Consider the following 15,468-nt stretch of genomic DNA (forward strand, 5'->3'; position numbering starts at 1 on the left):
TTGCCCATCTTCATGAATAAACTGAAATAACATTTATTTTTTCTTGTTTGTATACCATATAGGAATCTGTAAATACCTATGGATTTTGATGACTATGAGTGTTTGCCAAAGAAAAATAGAATTTAAATCCTTCTTTTGCTCCAGTGTAACATGCTAAACAGGAGAAAATTAGAAAAAAAAGGGTGGCAGAGCAGGAAATAATGCTTTCCTTTGCAAACCCTTACCCTAGCCATTCAGATATGGAATCTACTACATGAGAGCATTATCCCCAAGCATTTCCCCCTCATAAAAACAGATCTAGAAGAACATGTGTCTTAGCTTAGCAGAATCTGTTTGGCAGATTGTTTAGCAACGGGAGCAAAAATTCTGTATGTAATTTTCAGTAGGATTAAGAAACTTACAATGAATAGCCCTGCCATGTCCAGGTCACAGTATCCTAAGGAAAAAATAAAACACAGAAATGTATGACAGAACCAGATGCAAGTTAGAGAGCAGATAAGTTACAATTTAAAACAGGCATAAGTTTAGTAAAAGTGGATGATGGTTTCATAGTCCTGTAGTGAAAATAAATACAGGTGTTATGGCAAATAGGATTCCTTGCTTTAAGAATTTGGAAATAAGCATGGCAGATTTTTATCAACATCTGGGAATAACATTTACATAGTTACTAAGTAAATCATTCACTCTGATCCAAACAGCAGAGAGAGGGAAACAAAAACACTGGTAAGACTTTTTAAGTGAACTTCACCAGTCCCTTTAGAAGGGCACCCTCATTAATATGTCTCATTTAGTTTTTAAGGACATTTCTGCATAATCTATCATGCTTTGTCTTTGCTTTTTTTGCTTTCCTTTTTTTTTCCTCACTCTATTACTTCTTATACATAATTTTTACAATGTATACTGTCAGAACCTTAAATCCTATCAGTGAAATGTGATACCAATCCCCTTGAGTGGTTCACTTTTGAAATTCATTTGTAAAAGGATTATACAAAGGAATCTTCATAACTAACAATAGCAGCAATTATGTTTTTAATCATAAAAAACATTATGAATTAAAAGTTTGGTCTTTTCTGGATTGGTTGGATGATCAGATAATTTAAAAAAAGTTAAAAAGGTCCCAGACTTACACATGTGAGTGAAGCAGAGCCACACAAGGAATGCTGCATGAAAAGAACATCTGCAAAGCTGCCCTCCTGAGGTGCCTGAAGGAGGGGTGTTGGATGTTCAGGGATCAGCTTTGCTCTTGTTCAGAAACTTTGAAAGTCCCTTTGCAGTAAGACTATCTTGAGCTTAAACAAAAAATGATGACTAGTAGGGAAGTTGTGTCCATTTTAGACTGTGAAGTACAGACTTTGTGGCATTGCAAGAAATTTCTAACTTCTGCTGCAATACTCTCCTGCCTTCCCTCTCCCTTCAGCTGAGAAGCCCAGCAGTAAGTGTTTCACAGTCAGAACAACAACTACACCATGGTGATACTTGGGAAGCCTGGCTGCTTTCAGGAGCTCTTCAATGCTAAAGTTCAGGACAATATATTCTTAGCGACAACGAAAAATGTAAAGTACCACATAAGTCAGGATTCTGACTTCTGTATTACTGGTTTGTGACAGAAGAATGTTTTGCTTACCAGCTTGTTGGGGTATCGGAGTAACACAGGTTGTACAGGGACTCGTGAAACAAAGGCACCTGCAGCCACAAATTAGAACTGATTGTTATGACTAAGCTTAAAACAGCAATTGAGAGTCTTAAGTGGTTCATTTTAGACATGGTATCTAGAAGGAGACATTTTTAAAAAGGCAAGGAGAATGAGAAGTATTATTATTCTTGTTTAGGTTTTTTCTGGTTGTTGTTTGGTTTGATTTTTTGTTTGTTTATTTATTTTTAGATCAGCAAGATGTCAGGACAGAAAAGGGTTAGGCTCCATTTCAAGGAGAAAGCTGTCTAAGATTCCTGGATTGTTCAAAGTAATTTTCTGTGTATTATCTCCCCACTGATTGGAATTCATTTCAAAGAATTAGATGCTCACAAGGCCATTGAGCATTTCCTGAATCCTTCTCTGTTCTGTTATCTTCATAAGTGACAGGGATCTGAGCACACAGCAGTGCTTTTGTAACTTTGCTAACTAAACAGTTAAGAAAGGAAAGGAACATGGCTCTAACTCTGCAGCACAACAATCTAATGATCACTGATGCCATTTTTAACACCTTCCTGTGTTAAAAACCTATTGTCCTGGCTCACTAAGCACTAGGTAAAGGCATTTCATAACCTGATTGCATGGCAAAATTTACAGGAATCTAAGATTGCACAACTGTAAACTGAGTTCATAAGTTCATCTCATAATAATCATAGTTACCTTTATGGGTAAATAAATTAGATGAAAACTGTACCCAGAAAAAACCCCAACCAACTAATTATATACGTCATAGATATTTTGCATCCTATACAATAGCACAAATCAGAACAGTAAGCTGTCTAGTATAAAAGAGGGGGTTTAGTGCTACTGAAACTTTAATAATGTAAGGGATTACTATAGTGCTGTTGTGGATGATGTACCTGCAAAAGTACATCCTTACTACAACTACAAATTAATAATCACAGATTATTTTCCAACAACAATGTGACAAAATATCTCACCTTGTTTAAATGTGATCAGGCAAGATCGGTTTGTGCAGGTGCCTTCTGGGAAAATCAGTATCTTGGATTTAAAGAGAGAGAAATATATACATATATACATCCACATATTTCATAAAAAGATTACACTTTAGCTTCTGTTATGCACAGGCTGACTTTATGCAAGGTCTGTGACCTGTTGTACTGTATCACAAGAATATCATCACTGTTTCAAAAGGAAATGAACAAATAAATGAAGGATGCTCACAATATTATTAACCTGGCCCATCTTAATTTGAAAAGAAATGCTTTATAGGAGAGGGGAATGGTCTTTGTCAGTACAAAAGACTTTAAGTGTTTCACTTGAAATTTTAGTGTTGGTAACGATAGGAGAATTGTTCCTCTCCAGCAGCTCCTTATATAACTGGGCTGACAGGAAGTGCATGAGGCATTTGAGCATTTACAGGCACAGACGTCATGAACATGAGTGAGATTCCAGCTGTGATGAGATGTCAGCTTGAGCAGCAGCAGCAAAAGGCACAGAGAGCATGTGTCTGGGAGGCAGAGCTCTGCAGGCATCACACACCACAGCAGCCTCTGAACCTGAATGACTCACACACCCCAACACCCAGAAGGTTTCTGAATTAGCGTCTGAGATACCACACGAGGTGCACTGTGAGCTGCAGCGTGACACACTGAACCCAGTCCCCTGTGGAATATGGGAAGGCTTTGTATTTCTCATATCACTACAAGATGATGAGCAGCATTCCAAAAACACCTCAGGACAAAAACTGGTCTGGATTGAGAGTGTTCAAGGTGTGCTCTCACTTCAGTCCACACGAACAGGTCAAGGGCTAGATGTGAACAGGTCAAGCTAGATGCTAGAAAGGGCTTTAGTAGGTCACACCCAAGAGACAGACTGTTCTAAGGTATGACAGAGGCAGCTGCACACACTGATTTACAATTAGTCCTCTAGAGATTCTGTCATCAGAAATCGTTCAGTGGGGCTATGGACACAAACATGGGTCTGATTCTGCTTAGCCTATGTCCTAATCCCCAGAAAACAGGTTAGTGACTGATCAAAGAGTAAGTAATCGTTCCCTCCTTCCTCTTTGTTGTGGTACAGGGTTGGAGAAGCCCTAATCAGAACCTCATGCTATTAATAAGGGTGCCTAGCCTTTTGTGTTTGGGTTTTAAGAGGAGGGAAGAGGGAATCCAGCTGCTCTTTCTTTTCTATCATGCTAAGAGAATGCAGCCCAGGCACTCTGAAGATGGTATGACAGACATCATCTTGTGGTCAAGTTTCTCAAGAAAAAGAGAAAAAAAAAGAACAGGAGGAAGGTGTGGCCAGGGCACAGGACCAGGAATCACCCAGTGACACCCTCAGTTGTACTGCTGACTCTGTCTTGGAGATTCCCAGATTACTTGACTCATGGACTATTTATGCCATAATATATATGTAGGTTTTATCCCAAGTGCAGCACTGGTGTAGAGCCCATTTCCCTTTCCTTCCCATGCTGCTTTCAGCAAAGATTAGGTCTACCAGGGCACTCATCCATAACAGTTTAGCAAATCTTAAGCATCAGTGTAGTTTGTAAGCACAGTATTAAAAAAAAAAAAAGTCTTCCTAGCTTTGACATGTGAATATTTCAAATCCTCCATATAACTGACAAATTGAAAAAGATAATGGAGGCTCAAATACTATTTACAGCAGCTTAGAAAAATGCATTTATGAGTCAAATTAAAATAGCCAAAATGCTAAAAAGCTTTTTGTAAGGTGTTTATGAAATGTCTAAACAATGCCATTACAAAAAAAAACCTGGCAAGTGTTGGTCTTCCCTGCTTGAATGGTCTCTGTTTCTGGAGACTGTTCAGAAAGTAGAGCACTAGACAGCAGGTCTAGCTGTCACAGAGATGCCTGGTACTGAAGTCCATTATTTTCACTTGCATCTTTTACTTTTCTTTTACTTTTCTTCAAAAGCCGTTCAGTGGAACAACAGTGAAGGAAAAGTTAACTTTTCTTACTTATTCATTTAGGAGGTATCCAGCTATGACTAAAGACACCTTGTGACTTTAGCTACTGAACCAGTCACTTTCAGTTTTTATTTTAAGGAAGTTAACCTTCAAGAAATCAAGAACTAATTCAAAACGCAGAGCATGACTTTATACACAAATATACAGAGGATACCTTTGGAGAAAGGCCTTGTATCAATGACTATATTTTTTCAGCAGCTTGGCATGACAGTGTATTTGTAGGTTTAGAGCACTGTTAACCTAAAGAGCAAACTGAGCTCCACCTCAGCTATTCTTTATGTGAGGAACTGCTGTTTTGAGCTGTCTGTGCTGGAGCTTGGACAGTCTGGGTTACCCATCTCACCAACTGCTCATCCCCTGACTGTTGTGAGCACAGCTTTCCAACCCAGCCTGTCACCCACGAGCTGCCTTCAGAATACTGACTCACATACACCAAGGCAAGGCACCTGCTGTTTATTTATTACCTGTGGCCACTGGCCTCTGGATAATGCCCGTTTAGTTATCTCAGCCACCGTGTTCTTCCGGGAATCAGGGTCTTGACGAGAAACTGCTACAGGCTGAAGGGAACTCAAAATTGCTGTGAAAGAGATAAAAAATATTTGTCTTATACTAGTGCTGAGAAAACACATGGGTTCAAGGCTTCCTTGTAGCAAAAACTTGTTCTTGTACTAGGAGACAGACTCCACATAAACAACTTTTAGACTAAATTGATAAGAGTATTATTATTCTCCTCCTTCTGCAAAATGGGAAGTAAGACACACAAGACATAGCTACACTGCCAGCTGAGGAGCTTTACAGTAATTATAAACATGTGCAATTCAGCCAAACACATTCTAATAATATTGCTGTTATTTTTCACTGAGCATTTCCACACAATTCTAAGAGAGGGACCTGACTGGGTGTCTACTCATGGGCCACACTCAGGCCTAACCCATGCAGACTGCACCCAACAAGTAGTTTGAGCCTTCCCTTTTCACTTACATAGTATACACAACTTCTATGCTAATTACAGAAAAAAAACCCCTCATTTAATCAGGAATCTGCATCATAATGTGTGGACCTACTAAAATGTGATGAGACCTGGTGAAGAATTATTTTCTATGTCTCAGTCCTGTGCTTTTAAGCTAAAATCCATATATTCTGTTAGCTTATTTTTTACAAAGACACTTTGCTATGTTGCCTGCTGAGTTTAGTTCTGAGTTACTGTATAGCCAGCAGGACGTCTACAGCTGATTCCAGTAATAATGCAAAGAGAGATTCTTTTTGTGCCAAAAGGAGGAGAAAATAATAGAAGCATGAGTCATCTGATCTTTTCCATTCTCTGCATTTCCTTTTTGAGTAACTCCTCTCTTCTTCCTTCCTGGTCTTGCTCCCATTAAAAAAATCCATAACAGTGCCTGCAAGTTTAAACTTATAAATGTGGTATTTTCCAGACTGATGTAGTTTGGGTCTATTTTGAAATAACCTTCACCAATTTGTGTTCTACATTTATGGGCCACACTGTTAAAAGACAGCAGTCAAAAATTTCTCGAGCTACCCACTGGGAGAATTGAAGAGAAAGCTTCTAGCCTGAGCAGTTGCAAAACATGCTTTCAGTATAAAGCCAAGTTTAAAGTGATATTATATTTTATACCTGAAAAGAAACAGCATACTTCTAGACATATTTACCAATTCAGAAAGATAACGTCACAGGAATTCCACTGGAAATAATTTGTCAGTATCTTTGGAACTTAAGGACTTTAAAGTCTGCCTCTAAATCACTTTAAGAGATACAATTTTTGGCCCAGTGTCAAGTTGCTGACTTGTAACTTTTTTGTTTTGTTTTTTTCATAAATACTTACTGCCAAATACCGGAGTGGACAGGTTCTCTGCTCTAGACACTATCGATGGCATTCCAGTGAGGGCACAAACAATGGCATCAAAAAAGCTTGAATGAGGAGCTGCAACAAAGATTGGGGCTTCTGGGAGACTTGCTACCTTCCCTTTCACTTTAACCTGGAAACCCATGATGAAGAACGCGGTACGAGTTAGGCCTGAGAGGGTTGTCCGGATCATCCTCCTTGTAAACAGAAACACAAAAATATCACCCATCTTACAGTTAGTATTTCTTTTGTACTTTAAAAGAAAAGCCCGTAACAGATTTCCTAGCTCTAACCAGCACTGGGGCCTGGCACAGGGCAGCAGGAAATGCAGGGCTAAAGGGGAAGTAGGGAAGGGAACATCACCTTTTCCTGATGAAACACAAGGCAATGTGCAGCACCTTGTGAAATCCTCCTCCCAGGTACGCTACTTCTCTTGCCATACATATCATTGCAGCATAACATTATTGTGAGGGGAGTAATTAGCAGATTCAGTGGGTTTTTTTCTAAGAACTTAGGTAACTGATACTGTTCTTTTACCAACCATTTTAAACATGGAAGATTAAATGACAGTGTTCCCTTACTGGAACATGTTCCCACCATAAGGGACATGTTCCTTTCATGGGACTCTCTGTAATCTCTTGGACTTGCAAGAATTCATTTCCTGTGTCTCCTCCTCCTCCTGCAGCTACAGTGCACTGTAGCTAAAAGAGCACTTCATTACTCTGAGGTCATAAGCTGAGTGACTGAAACACAGAACCCACAGAAGCAGCTGTAAAATACCACTTCAAGGGCAATGCAGCTAGCAGAGGAGCTGTCAAAGCTAATTTTGTCATAGCAGAAATTACAAAGGCTACACAGAAACTCAACCTACATAATGTTACCAAATACTTTTCTTAATTAGTTTCTTTTCTCAAATATTTCTATTAGTATTATTAGTAAAATAAGTTCTGGCTTACAAACAGCCTATAAAGATTTTTATATAAATTTCTTTTTAGCCTCAAGACAACTGAAAATCTACCTATTTAAAAAGCTCTACTATTGTAAAATACACTCATTAAAAAGCTGCTTCATCTAAACGGGTAAAACTGAGATGTCATTGAGGAATCCTCTTTATTCAAAAGAAGGAGTGAGAGGGAAGAATGCTTTAGACCTTTACCTTCTCCATCCTTTCAGTGGCACAGATCCTCTTCCACGCTGACAGAATATTGCAATTGATGCAAACAGCCAGGCTAGCAGTAAAATTAACATGATGCATGTGGCACGGAGGGGTAGCAAAATAATCCCCTGCAGAACACTCTGGAAAAAGAGAGGGGAAAAATCTTAAGAAATGGTATCAGCAGGAATGACACTATTATCTGTGTAGTTACTTTATAAGGATTTTAAAATACTAACATTATTGCTACGTGATTTAGTAAGGAAAGCAATAAAGATTAAAGGTTCTCATGGGAAGTCATTCTTGGTATTTCATATTCACTTTTGAGTTCCCATTTCAGGTAGAACTGGAATATCTGAGTATTTAGGTTTTTGGCTTGGATGTTGTTAGACACAAAGGGCAAACAAAGTTTGCTGGCTGTAGTTTATATTTGGTCTCAGTCTGCAGCACACAACCAGCTTGGATGAGCCTGCCCAGCTGACACATATCTCCACTCCAGAGTCTTCTGCCACTAGCTGCCTGTCTAGAAGCCAAGTGGGATTGTTAAGATGACTAAATTGTACTCTTGCCCTTTCAAATGACAAATCTCATGTTGAGTCACAGTATTGCTGAAAGTGATCCTCACGACTGCTTCTGGGAGCTGTGCACACACAACACAACATCATTTCCCCTAGCTGGGACTTAAGCAAAATGGAGTTTTCAGCTGCCCTGGTTGCAAATACTCCTCAAATATCATCCTCAGCACCCCTCAAAGGAATATTTAGCTCGCATTTTTTTGTGCACAGCTCCAGGAAACAGGTGTACTGGCACAATGTTGTACCACAGGCAGCTTTGGTACAAGGCAGGGCAGGAAGAAATTCTTAATTGTTTTTTCCCAGCACATTAGGTTAGAAACTATATCCTGAAGGTTGGCTTTTATGGTGCAACACATCACTGTGCAGATTGAGCAAGCCCAGGTCTCTGGGAGGCAGGTGAGCTGCGTTAGCAGGTGCAAGTCATACCTGAGCATTCCTGGTAAACGAGTAAAAGGTTCAACTCCCTTTGGCACCTAATCCAGCTCAGCTCCCATTCACTGATGAGGACCAGCTTGTGTGCAAACATATGCACAAAACAACACATACCCAAGCAGAACTGTCATAATGATTTTTTTGTTTTTAAATTTATTTGGGCTATGTTTCTAAAAGTCCCCCAAAACTTGCATGAGAGTGTACTATTGGTCACAGACTGACAGCTCTACCATTTCAGATATATGGGAGAAGTTACTGAAGGAAAGTATGTGAGTTTAACTTCTGCTTGTGAGCTTACTATTTCTTATGCTTTACTATTTTTTAAGAAAGTCTAAAACTGAACAACAGTGTTACTTTCTCAAAATCAGACTTTCTAGTCAGCTCTTTAACAATGGCCTCTTACTGTAGAGAAGAAACAAGGTTTTTAATAAGTCAGTTTTACAAAACAGTTTGCAACTTCCTAGAGCTGTGATTAATAAGCAACACATTGGATTTTAATTTACATATTTTCTTTAAAAAGGAACAAGTGTTTGTAGTATATTTGGAAAATAAGCATCAGTGTATTATTTATCCAATTCTTTGATTTAGTCAGTTGCTTCCAATTTTCCTTTCACCAGCATGATCCTTTCCCTCCCCACCAAATCCCTTCCACCTTCATGTAACATCCTCTTATTGTCCTCTTGTCAGTATTCAGGAGAGGCTTTGCCATCTGGCTCTAAACCCTCTGACATGGATGAGGATTAAAATGAATTTAGGCCTTTGGGACTCAGTTCTGTGCCAACAGACCAAACAAGACAGTGGGTACATGTGGATAAGCATGTGAAGCAGGTACACTTTATGTTCTGCAAGCACTGACATATCATGTGTTTCCAGGAGAGATCTGAACACTCAGGTGTGGTTATTTCCTTCTTTTATATAACAGTTGTATATAAATGGCTATGGAATTTAAACCATAACTTCACAGACAAGAGGAAAAGGACTGCTCTGGACCACGAAATGGGTTTGATAGCTGGGCATAACAGATGTGACCCTGGAGATCTATTGCTCCCACTTGCTCTGGTGCCAGTTGTGGTGAATCTGAAAAAGTCAGGTAGGAAGTTAAACCAACCAAAACTCCTTGCTTCCCTCCCAAAATTAGATGTGTCTTTTTTTCTCTCCATGCATCTTCCTGTACTATGATCTGTAGTCCCAGTTCAACATTTCAGCTGCATTCAGTTATCCAAAATGGGCAGCATAAGCATAAATCTGTATGTTTTGAATTAAAGTAACTTTTTTCTTTATGGAAAAAAGAATATATATGCATTGAACTACAATGAAAAATAAAGGATGCAATAGCAAAAGCAAAACAATTCCTTCCTCAAAACTTTAATAAATTCATTAATCTATATCAGGCAGATGCACAGGTGGTACTGATTTGCTGATGCAAGCTATTGGCTTTCTAGGTCACTGTGAAATGAGGCAGAGTTGGTTTCTGCTTCATCAGCTACAGACTAGGGTAAGAAAAGGACAGAAAAGAGAAAGGTCAAGGTAGGCTAGAAAAGAGAAAGCATAGGAGAAAAACATACAAAAGAAAATACAGAGTTTAGTAACTACTACGTAGGATCAGAGCCACTCCAGTTTCTGTGTACAGTAATCACAAAGACAGAATAATTCTGAGTCATTCAAAGAACCTCTTCCTCCATATTGAATCACCTGTGTACTTTCTGTTTACTGTGTCTGCAGTAACTGCATATCCTGTCACTGCAATTCTTGCAGACAGTCCTGGCAGTCCAAGTCCCACTCCCATAGCTGACTAACCCTTGATCAATACATGGGATTATGCTGTCACTGATGGCAGGAACTTGGGAAGGGGAAAAGCAGGTCTACCAGAAAGCCACAGAATTCAGTTTGAAATACAGCTGCTGTCAAGTTGTCTAGGAAGCAGCAGCCGAGCAGGCTGGGGACCAGAACAAAGCCCAACTCCAACTGAACTCCTCTGACATCTGTGGTCACATGAACAGTCCCCCAGAGCAGCACATGCAGAGCTAGACAGGGTCTTCTGTGAGTGCCCAGAGGATGTCACAGCTCTCAGGCAGCTGCTTGCTTCCAAGCATGGGGTTAAAAATACTGCTTTTAGCATGCTGGTTGTGCCATTACATAGTTGCAGAAATCCACTGAGAACCTCTTCAGAATAAAGTGGAATCCAGTAATGACTTAACTAGAATTTGTGCTTTGCAGTCGCAGTTCAGAAGTTAGGATGGCACGTGAACAATCAGGATGAACAGAACTAAAACTAAAAACCAGAAAAAAATCTCAACGATGAATTGCAGCCAACTTGAGTCAGAGGATGGAAACCAGAAGTCTTTGAACAACTGTTTTAAGATCTTGTTTGGCACATGTAGATATTTAGCACAGGAAAACTGATCCTTGCTTTGCACATTCTAAAGAATGGCAGAAGTCTCATAGGTTGGAAAACTATCAGCAATACAAGGACTGGCAAGAAATTGTAAAATATTCTCACTCCACTTTTCAGTCTGGCTACAACCTGTTCGTACATTTGAAGCTGAATGAAATGCAAACAGCTAGCCTGTCTCACTTTCAAGCACTGTTTCTCAGCCACACAACAGCCTTTACACTGAAGGAGTTCACCAACATAGGGAAATCCTGTTTTGGGGTCCCACAGAGGGTTTTGAAATGGTATGTTTTCATTGCTATATGTTAAAGGAATAGTATGGAATAGGGAGGATATAACAAAACTATCCTTTAACCTGCAAGAATGGAGAAACACTACACTTGACATAAATGGAAAGAGAAGGGACACTTCCCTTTTTTGGAATTTATAGTAACACTCTCTGGTAAAGCCCTGATTCCCAGCTGGTCTGACTGACATTGCTGGGCAAGAGAGGAGCAGACAGGACAAAGCAGTCAGTAGGAAGTATCCCAGTCTTTATGACTATGGGGGGGAAAGAACAGAAGGGAGCAACCCACAACACGAGAATGTTCTCTGTCTTGTGATTTTCTGCTTTGCAATTCTGTGACTACTCCAGCTTTGCTCCTAAGCTCACTAGCATCAGGCCCTGACCCAGCTGGGTTCTTTTCCTTCCAGGTGCATTATGGAGCTCCGTATGGAATGTATCTTGCTTGAAGACATAATCATATTTTTCAACCCTACCTCCTGAAGGAAAAAAGTAGAATATATTTATTATAGCTAAAATGGTAATTGTAGCTTAAAAATGCAAGCTTTTGAAGGTAGTCTGTGCATCCTCTAGAAAGAACAGCCAGCATGGAAAGCTGTCCACGTCTGGAACCTCATTAAGAAACTGGTTTCCTTACCTCAGGGTTCATGCCTAAAGCTACTGATTCAGATGCACTTGAAGTGTGTTCCAGGCCGCTAGTAAAACATAGGGGATAAAAGGATTTGAAATTGTTTTCCAGGTTTCTCACATTTCCTCCACCCCGTTACCTTCAGGGCAAACATTGTTTATAACTTGAAGAGCTATATGAAACATAAAATATTTAGTTGTACATCAGCCTCAGATATTTATAAGGATCAGCAGAAAATGCTGTAATTCCACTTAAACACTGATGTCCTTATTGTCCTCACTGATATGTCAGTTCATGTTTGGTTCATCAGCTAATTTTTAGAGTCTGTTTTTAAAAATTAAAGTCCAGAAATACTTTCTGCTTTCTTAATTGCATGAGTATCCTGTAAGTCTTGTGTGTGCTTGTACACAACCCATACTGGGACAGCGTTCGGGTCAGATTGCCCAATGATGCCAGTCAGTAACCCAGTGGAATTTGTGGACCTTTTTTGTTGTAAAATATATGTATGGAACCAACCTCCCCAACCCCAAATCAGCCTAAAGAAAGTTAAGCATCTGAAACAGGATGACTGAAAAAAGTTACTTTCTATTTTAGCTTTTCATATCAGAGAGAAGTTATCATCTTTATTCTAGAGCTGAAGCACCTGATGTGATGGATTGATGGACAGTATTTCATTCTTGAAACAGGACTCCTGTTTTCTTTGGGAATGATGTGTTATTGGCAATGACTGCACAAATATTTTCAAAAGCGTGTTGTAAATCTTGTGCCAAAAGTTTTAAGTCAATTAGCCTCTGCGTGTGTGTGTCGAGCAAGCATGCAGTTTGTGGACTCTAGAGAGTGCTGGCTTGAAGAACTTAATTTCAAAAAACAGTGACTTTTTTTACACTGACCACCTTTTGCATCTTTGAACGTTTACAAAACTTCTTCATGTATGTGCTCTCTATCTCTAGACTAGATCAGGAAGCAAACTAGAGGGGAAGGAAGTATTCTAAGTCGCTGCCTGTTCGCGGCCAAGCCAGGAGCAGCAGATGTGTAACAGCGTCAGGGTTGCTGCCCTTCCCTCCGGGCTCGGGGGTCGCGGCGGGAAGGGCCCCGGCAGGCGGGACTTTCAAACCGCGACCGCTCACACGGCCGCGTCCTCCCCTCGGGATGGGGGCTTTTTACAGCGGCCAGTGACCCCCACCCTGCACCGGGGACAGCCCCGCGTTGGGTCGAAGCGCGGAACGTGCCGCTGGTTTAGAGCCGCGCCCGGGCAGCACTGCCGGGGGTGACAGCACTGCCGGGGGTGCGGGCACGGCCAGGACTGCCAGCACTGCCAGGGGTGCCACCGCGGCCGGGGGTGACAGCACTGCCGGGGGTGACAGCACGGCCGGGGGTGCGGGCACGGCCGGGACTGCCGGCACTGCCGGGGGTGCCAGCACTGCCGGGGGTGCCAGCGCGGCCGGGGATGACAGCACTGCCGGGGGTGACAGCACGGCCGGGAATGACAGCACGGCCGGGACTGACAGCACGGCCGGGGGTGCCGGCACTGCCGGGGGTGCCGTGCCCGTCCCGCCCGCCGCGCTCCGTTCGCTCAGATGCGCATCCCAGCCCCGGGCAGTCCCGGCCCAGCCCCGGAGGCCCCTCCCGCCCGCGCCGCCAGCCTTACCCGCAGCTTGTCGCCGGCGCCGAGGCGGCCCGGGTGCACGAAGGGGTTGGGGACGATGGGCGGGCCGAAGCTCTGCTGCCTGGGCAGCGGCAGCACCCGCGGCGCCATCTCCGCCGCCATCCGGGGCGGCTGCGCATGAGCCGCCGGCGGCGCCCGGGGCCCGGCCGGCCCTGCCCACCCGCCGCGGGAGCCCCGCCTCGGGCAGGTGAGCCCGGGCGGGCCGGGACCGGCTGCTCCGCGGGGCACCCTCGAGTCAGGCGGGGCTGCCCGGCGGTCCCTGCCCACCCCCCGCCCCTGGCCGAGCCCAGTGTGCGGTGCGGTATCGCTCGGGGATGTTCATCAACACTGAGATCTACGCGAGACAGGAGAGGGGCGAGTGCGGTCACGGCGCAGGACAGAGGTGGTTTCTAGGAGAATGGTGCATTTCCAGCACCGTTGTACAGAGATTGTGGTCCGGAGTAGCTGAGGGCTATAGATCCGCTGCAGCCTTGCCCTTGGCATCTCTTGCCGCACACCTGCCCTTAGGGCTGCGACACGAGCAGCCTCTGCAGGGCCCGCAGTGCTATAAAACACCGCTCCCGGCGCCTTCTGACAGCCAGCCTGGCAGGGTGCATGCCGCTGCTGCTGGTTGCAACCCAAAAGGAAGTTCCAGGCTGGCTAAATTTAGGAAACAGGCTTTTGGGTTCTCACGGACATCCGCTTCAGTGGTGGGGCTGAGCCACCAGTCTGTGCGTGCAGAGAGCGCTGGTCTAAGAGCTGTGGCCTCCTGCATGACATTGGTTCAAACACTTTTTGAACCAGAAGAGAAGGAACCAGAGAAGAAAAGTGCTTTTCCCTTTCTCCTTCTCACGAAAATATTGGTACTTCCTGACACAACATTAATCTGCATGTTGCTGGACTATTCATACTATTGTAACAAAAACAATTATAAATGTCTCATAGTTCAGTTCCCACTTTGACGTGTCTGCTTCCACAAAGACATCATCAGCATTAATAAAACTTAATTATGATAAAATTATTATTTGTGTTTTGCAACTGCAGGTGCTTAAGGAGTAATCATGGTGATATATTTGGGCTAACTGGACCCTTGGCTGTAATGGAAGCTTGATGAGTGTAGGATTTCCCTTGGCTGGTTTCCAGGGTCTCCCTGTGATTGCCTGTCCTTGCAACCAGCACTGTCCCCTCTAAAACCCGAGAGCTGTGTAGGAACCAGATCAGCACAATTGTCACAGAGAGTAAGGCTAGGGGGAGCTCCAAAGGAGAAAGATCAATTCTACCTCCATCACTCTTGATGGATGATTGTACAAGCTCTTTTTAAAACCCCATGACTTCCCTAGCTGATCCATTCCAGCACTTCTCTGGTAATGCCTTGAAATGACTTTTTCTGTATCTGAGAAGAATCTCATTGCAGATGATACTTATCCTCAATGGACACGAGATCTGTTCCCTTTCCTCTTTGCTGCTAGTTTTTGCACACTTGTGTAGTGTTATGATTCTCTTAAACTTTCACTAGACTAATGTTTTCAGGTTTTCTCTCACAGTTTCTGGATATCTGAGTATTCTCAAAGCTTTCCTCTGGCTTTTTTCTAGTGAGTCCACATCTTTCTTGAAGTACCCAAACTGGAAATACTACTGCTAGGAGGACTGACCAGTCCAACTGAGTGGGCAGGAAGAATTAATTTGTTTCTAACAAGTTATATTATTATATCACTATATAATAGTGTTTGCTTTTTTGTCACTAGCCTGATCCTCTGTGATACATGATAACTCTTAAATCCATTTCTGATTCTTGTCATTTACAATGCAGAGTTCTAAAAACCACTGCACTTGTCCTTACCAAGCAGCAATTGTAAT

At 42.4% G+C, this 15,468-nt stretch overlaps 1 protein-coding gene across 1 annotated transcript in view; it reads right to left on the bottom strand.

Moving 5' to 3' along the window:
• The window catches only part of LPCAT2 (lysophosphatidylcholine acyltransferase 2), a 31,628-nt gene extending 17,879 nt beyond the window's left edge, over positions 1-13,749 (bottom strand). Inside the window, exons 1-7 of the mRNA XM_027685152.1 lie at positions 13,615-13,749; positions 7,660-7,799; positions 6,483-6,700; positions 5,106-5,218; positions 2,632-2,692; positions 1,625-1,683; positions 402-436 (exon numbers count right to left, since the gene is read on the bottom strand). Of these exons, the coding sequence (XP_027540953.1) occupies positions 402-436; positions 1,625-1,683; positions 2,632-2,692; positions 5,106-5,218; positions 6,483-6,700; positions 7,660-7,799; positions 13,615-13,734 (746 nt within the window). The 5' untranslated portion in view covers positions 13,735-13,749. The remainder of the gene's footprint in view (positions 1-401; positions 437-1,624; positions 1,684-2,631; positions 2,693-5,105; positions 5,219-6,482; positions 6,701-7,659; positions 7,800-13,614) is intronic.
• Positions 13,750-15,468: the final 1,719 nt, after the last annotated feature.

The sequence above is a fragment of the Neopelma chrysocephalum genome, unplaced genomic scaffold, assembly GCF_003984885.1.
Source record: "Neopelma chrysocephalum unplaced genomic scaffold, ASM398488v2 Primary Assembly neopelma1_68, whole genome shotgun sequence".
NCBI lineage: Eukaryota > Metazoa > Chordata > Aves > Passeriformes > Pipridae > Neopelma > Neopelma chrysocephalum.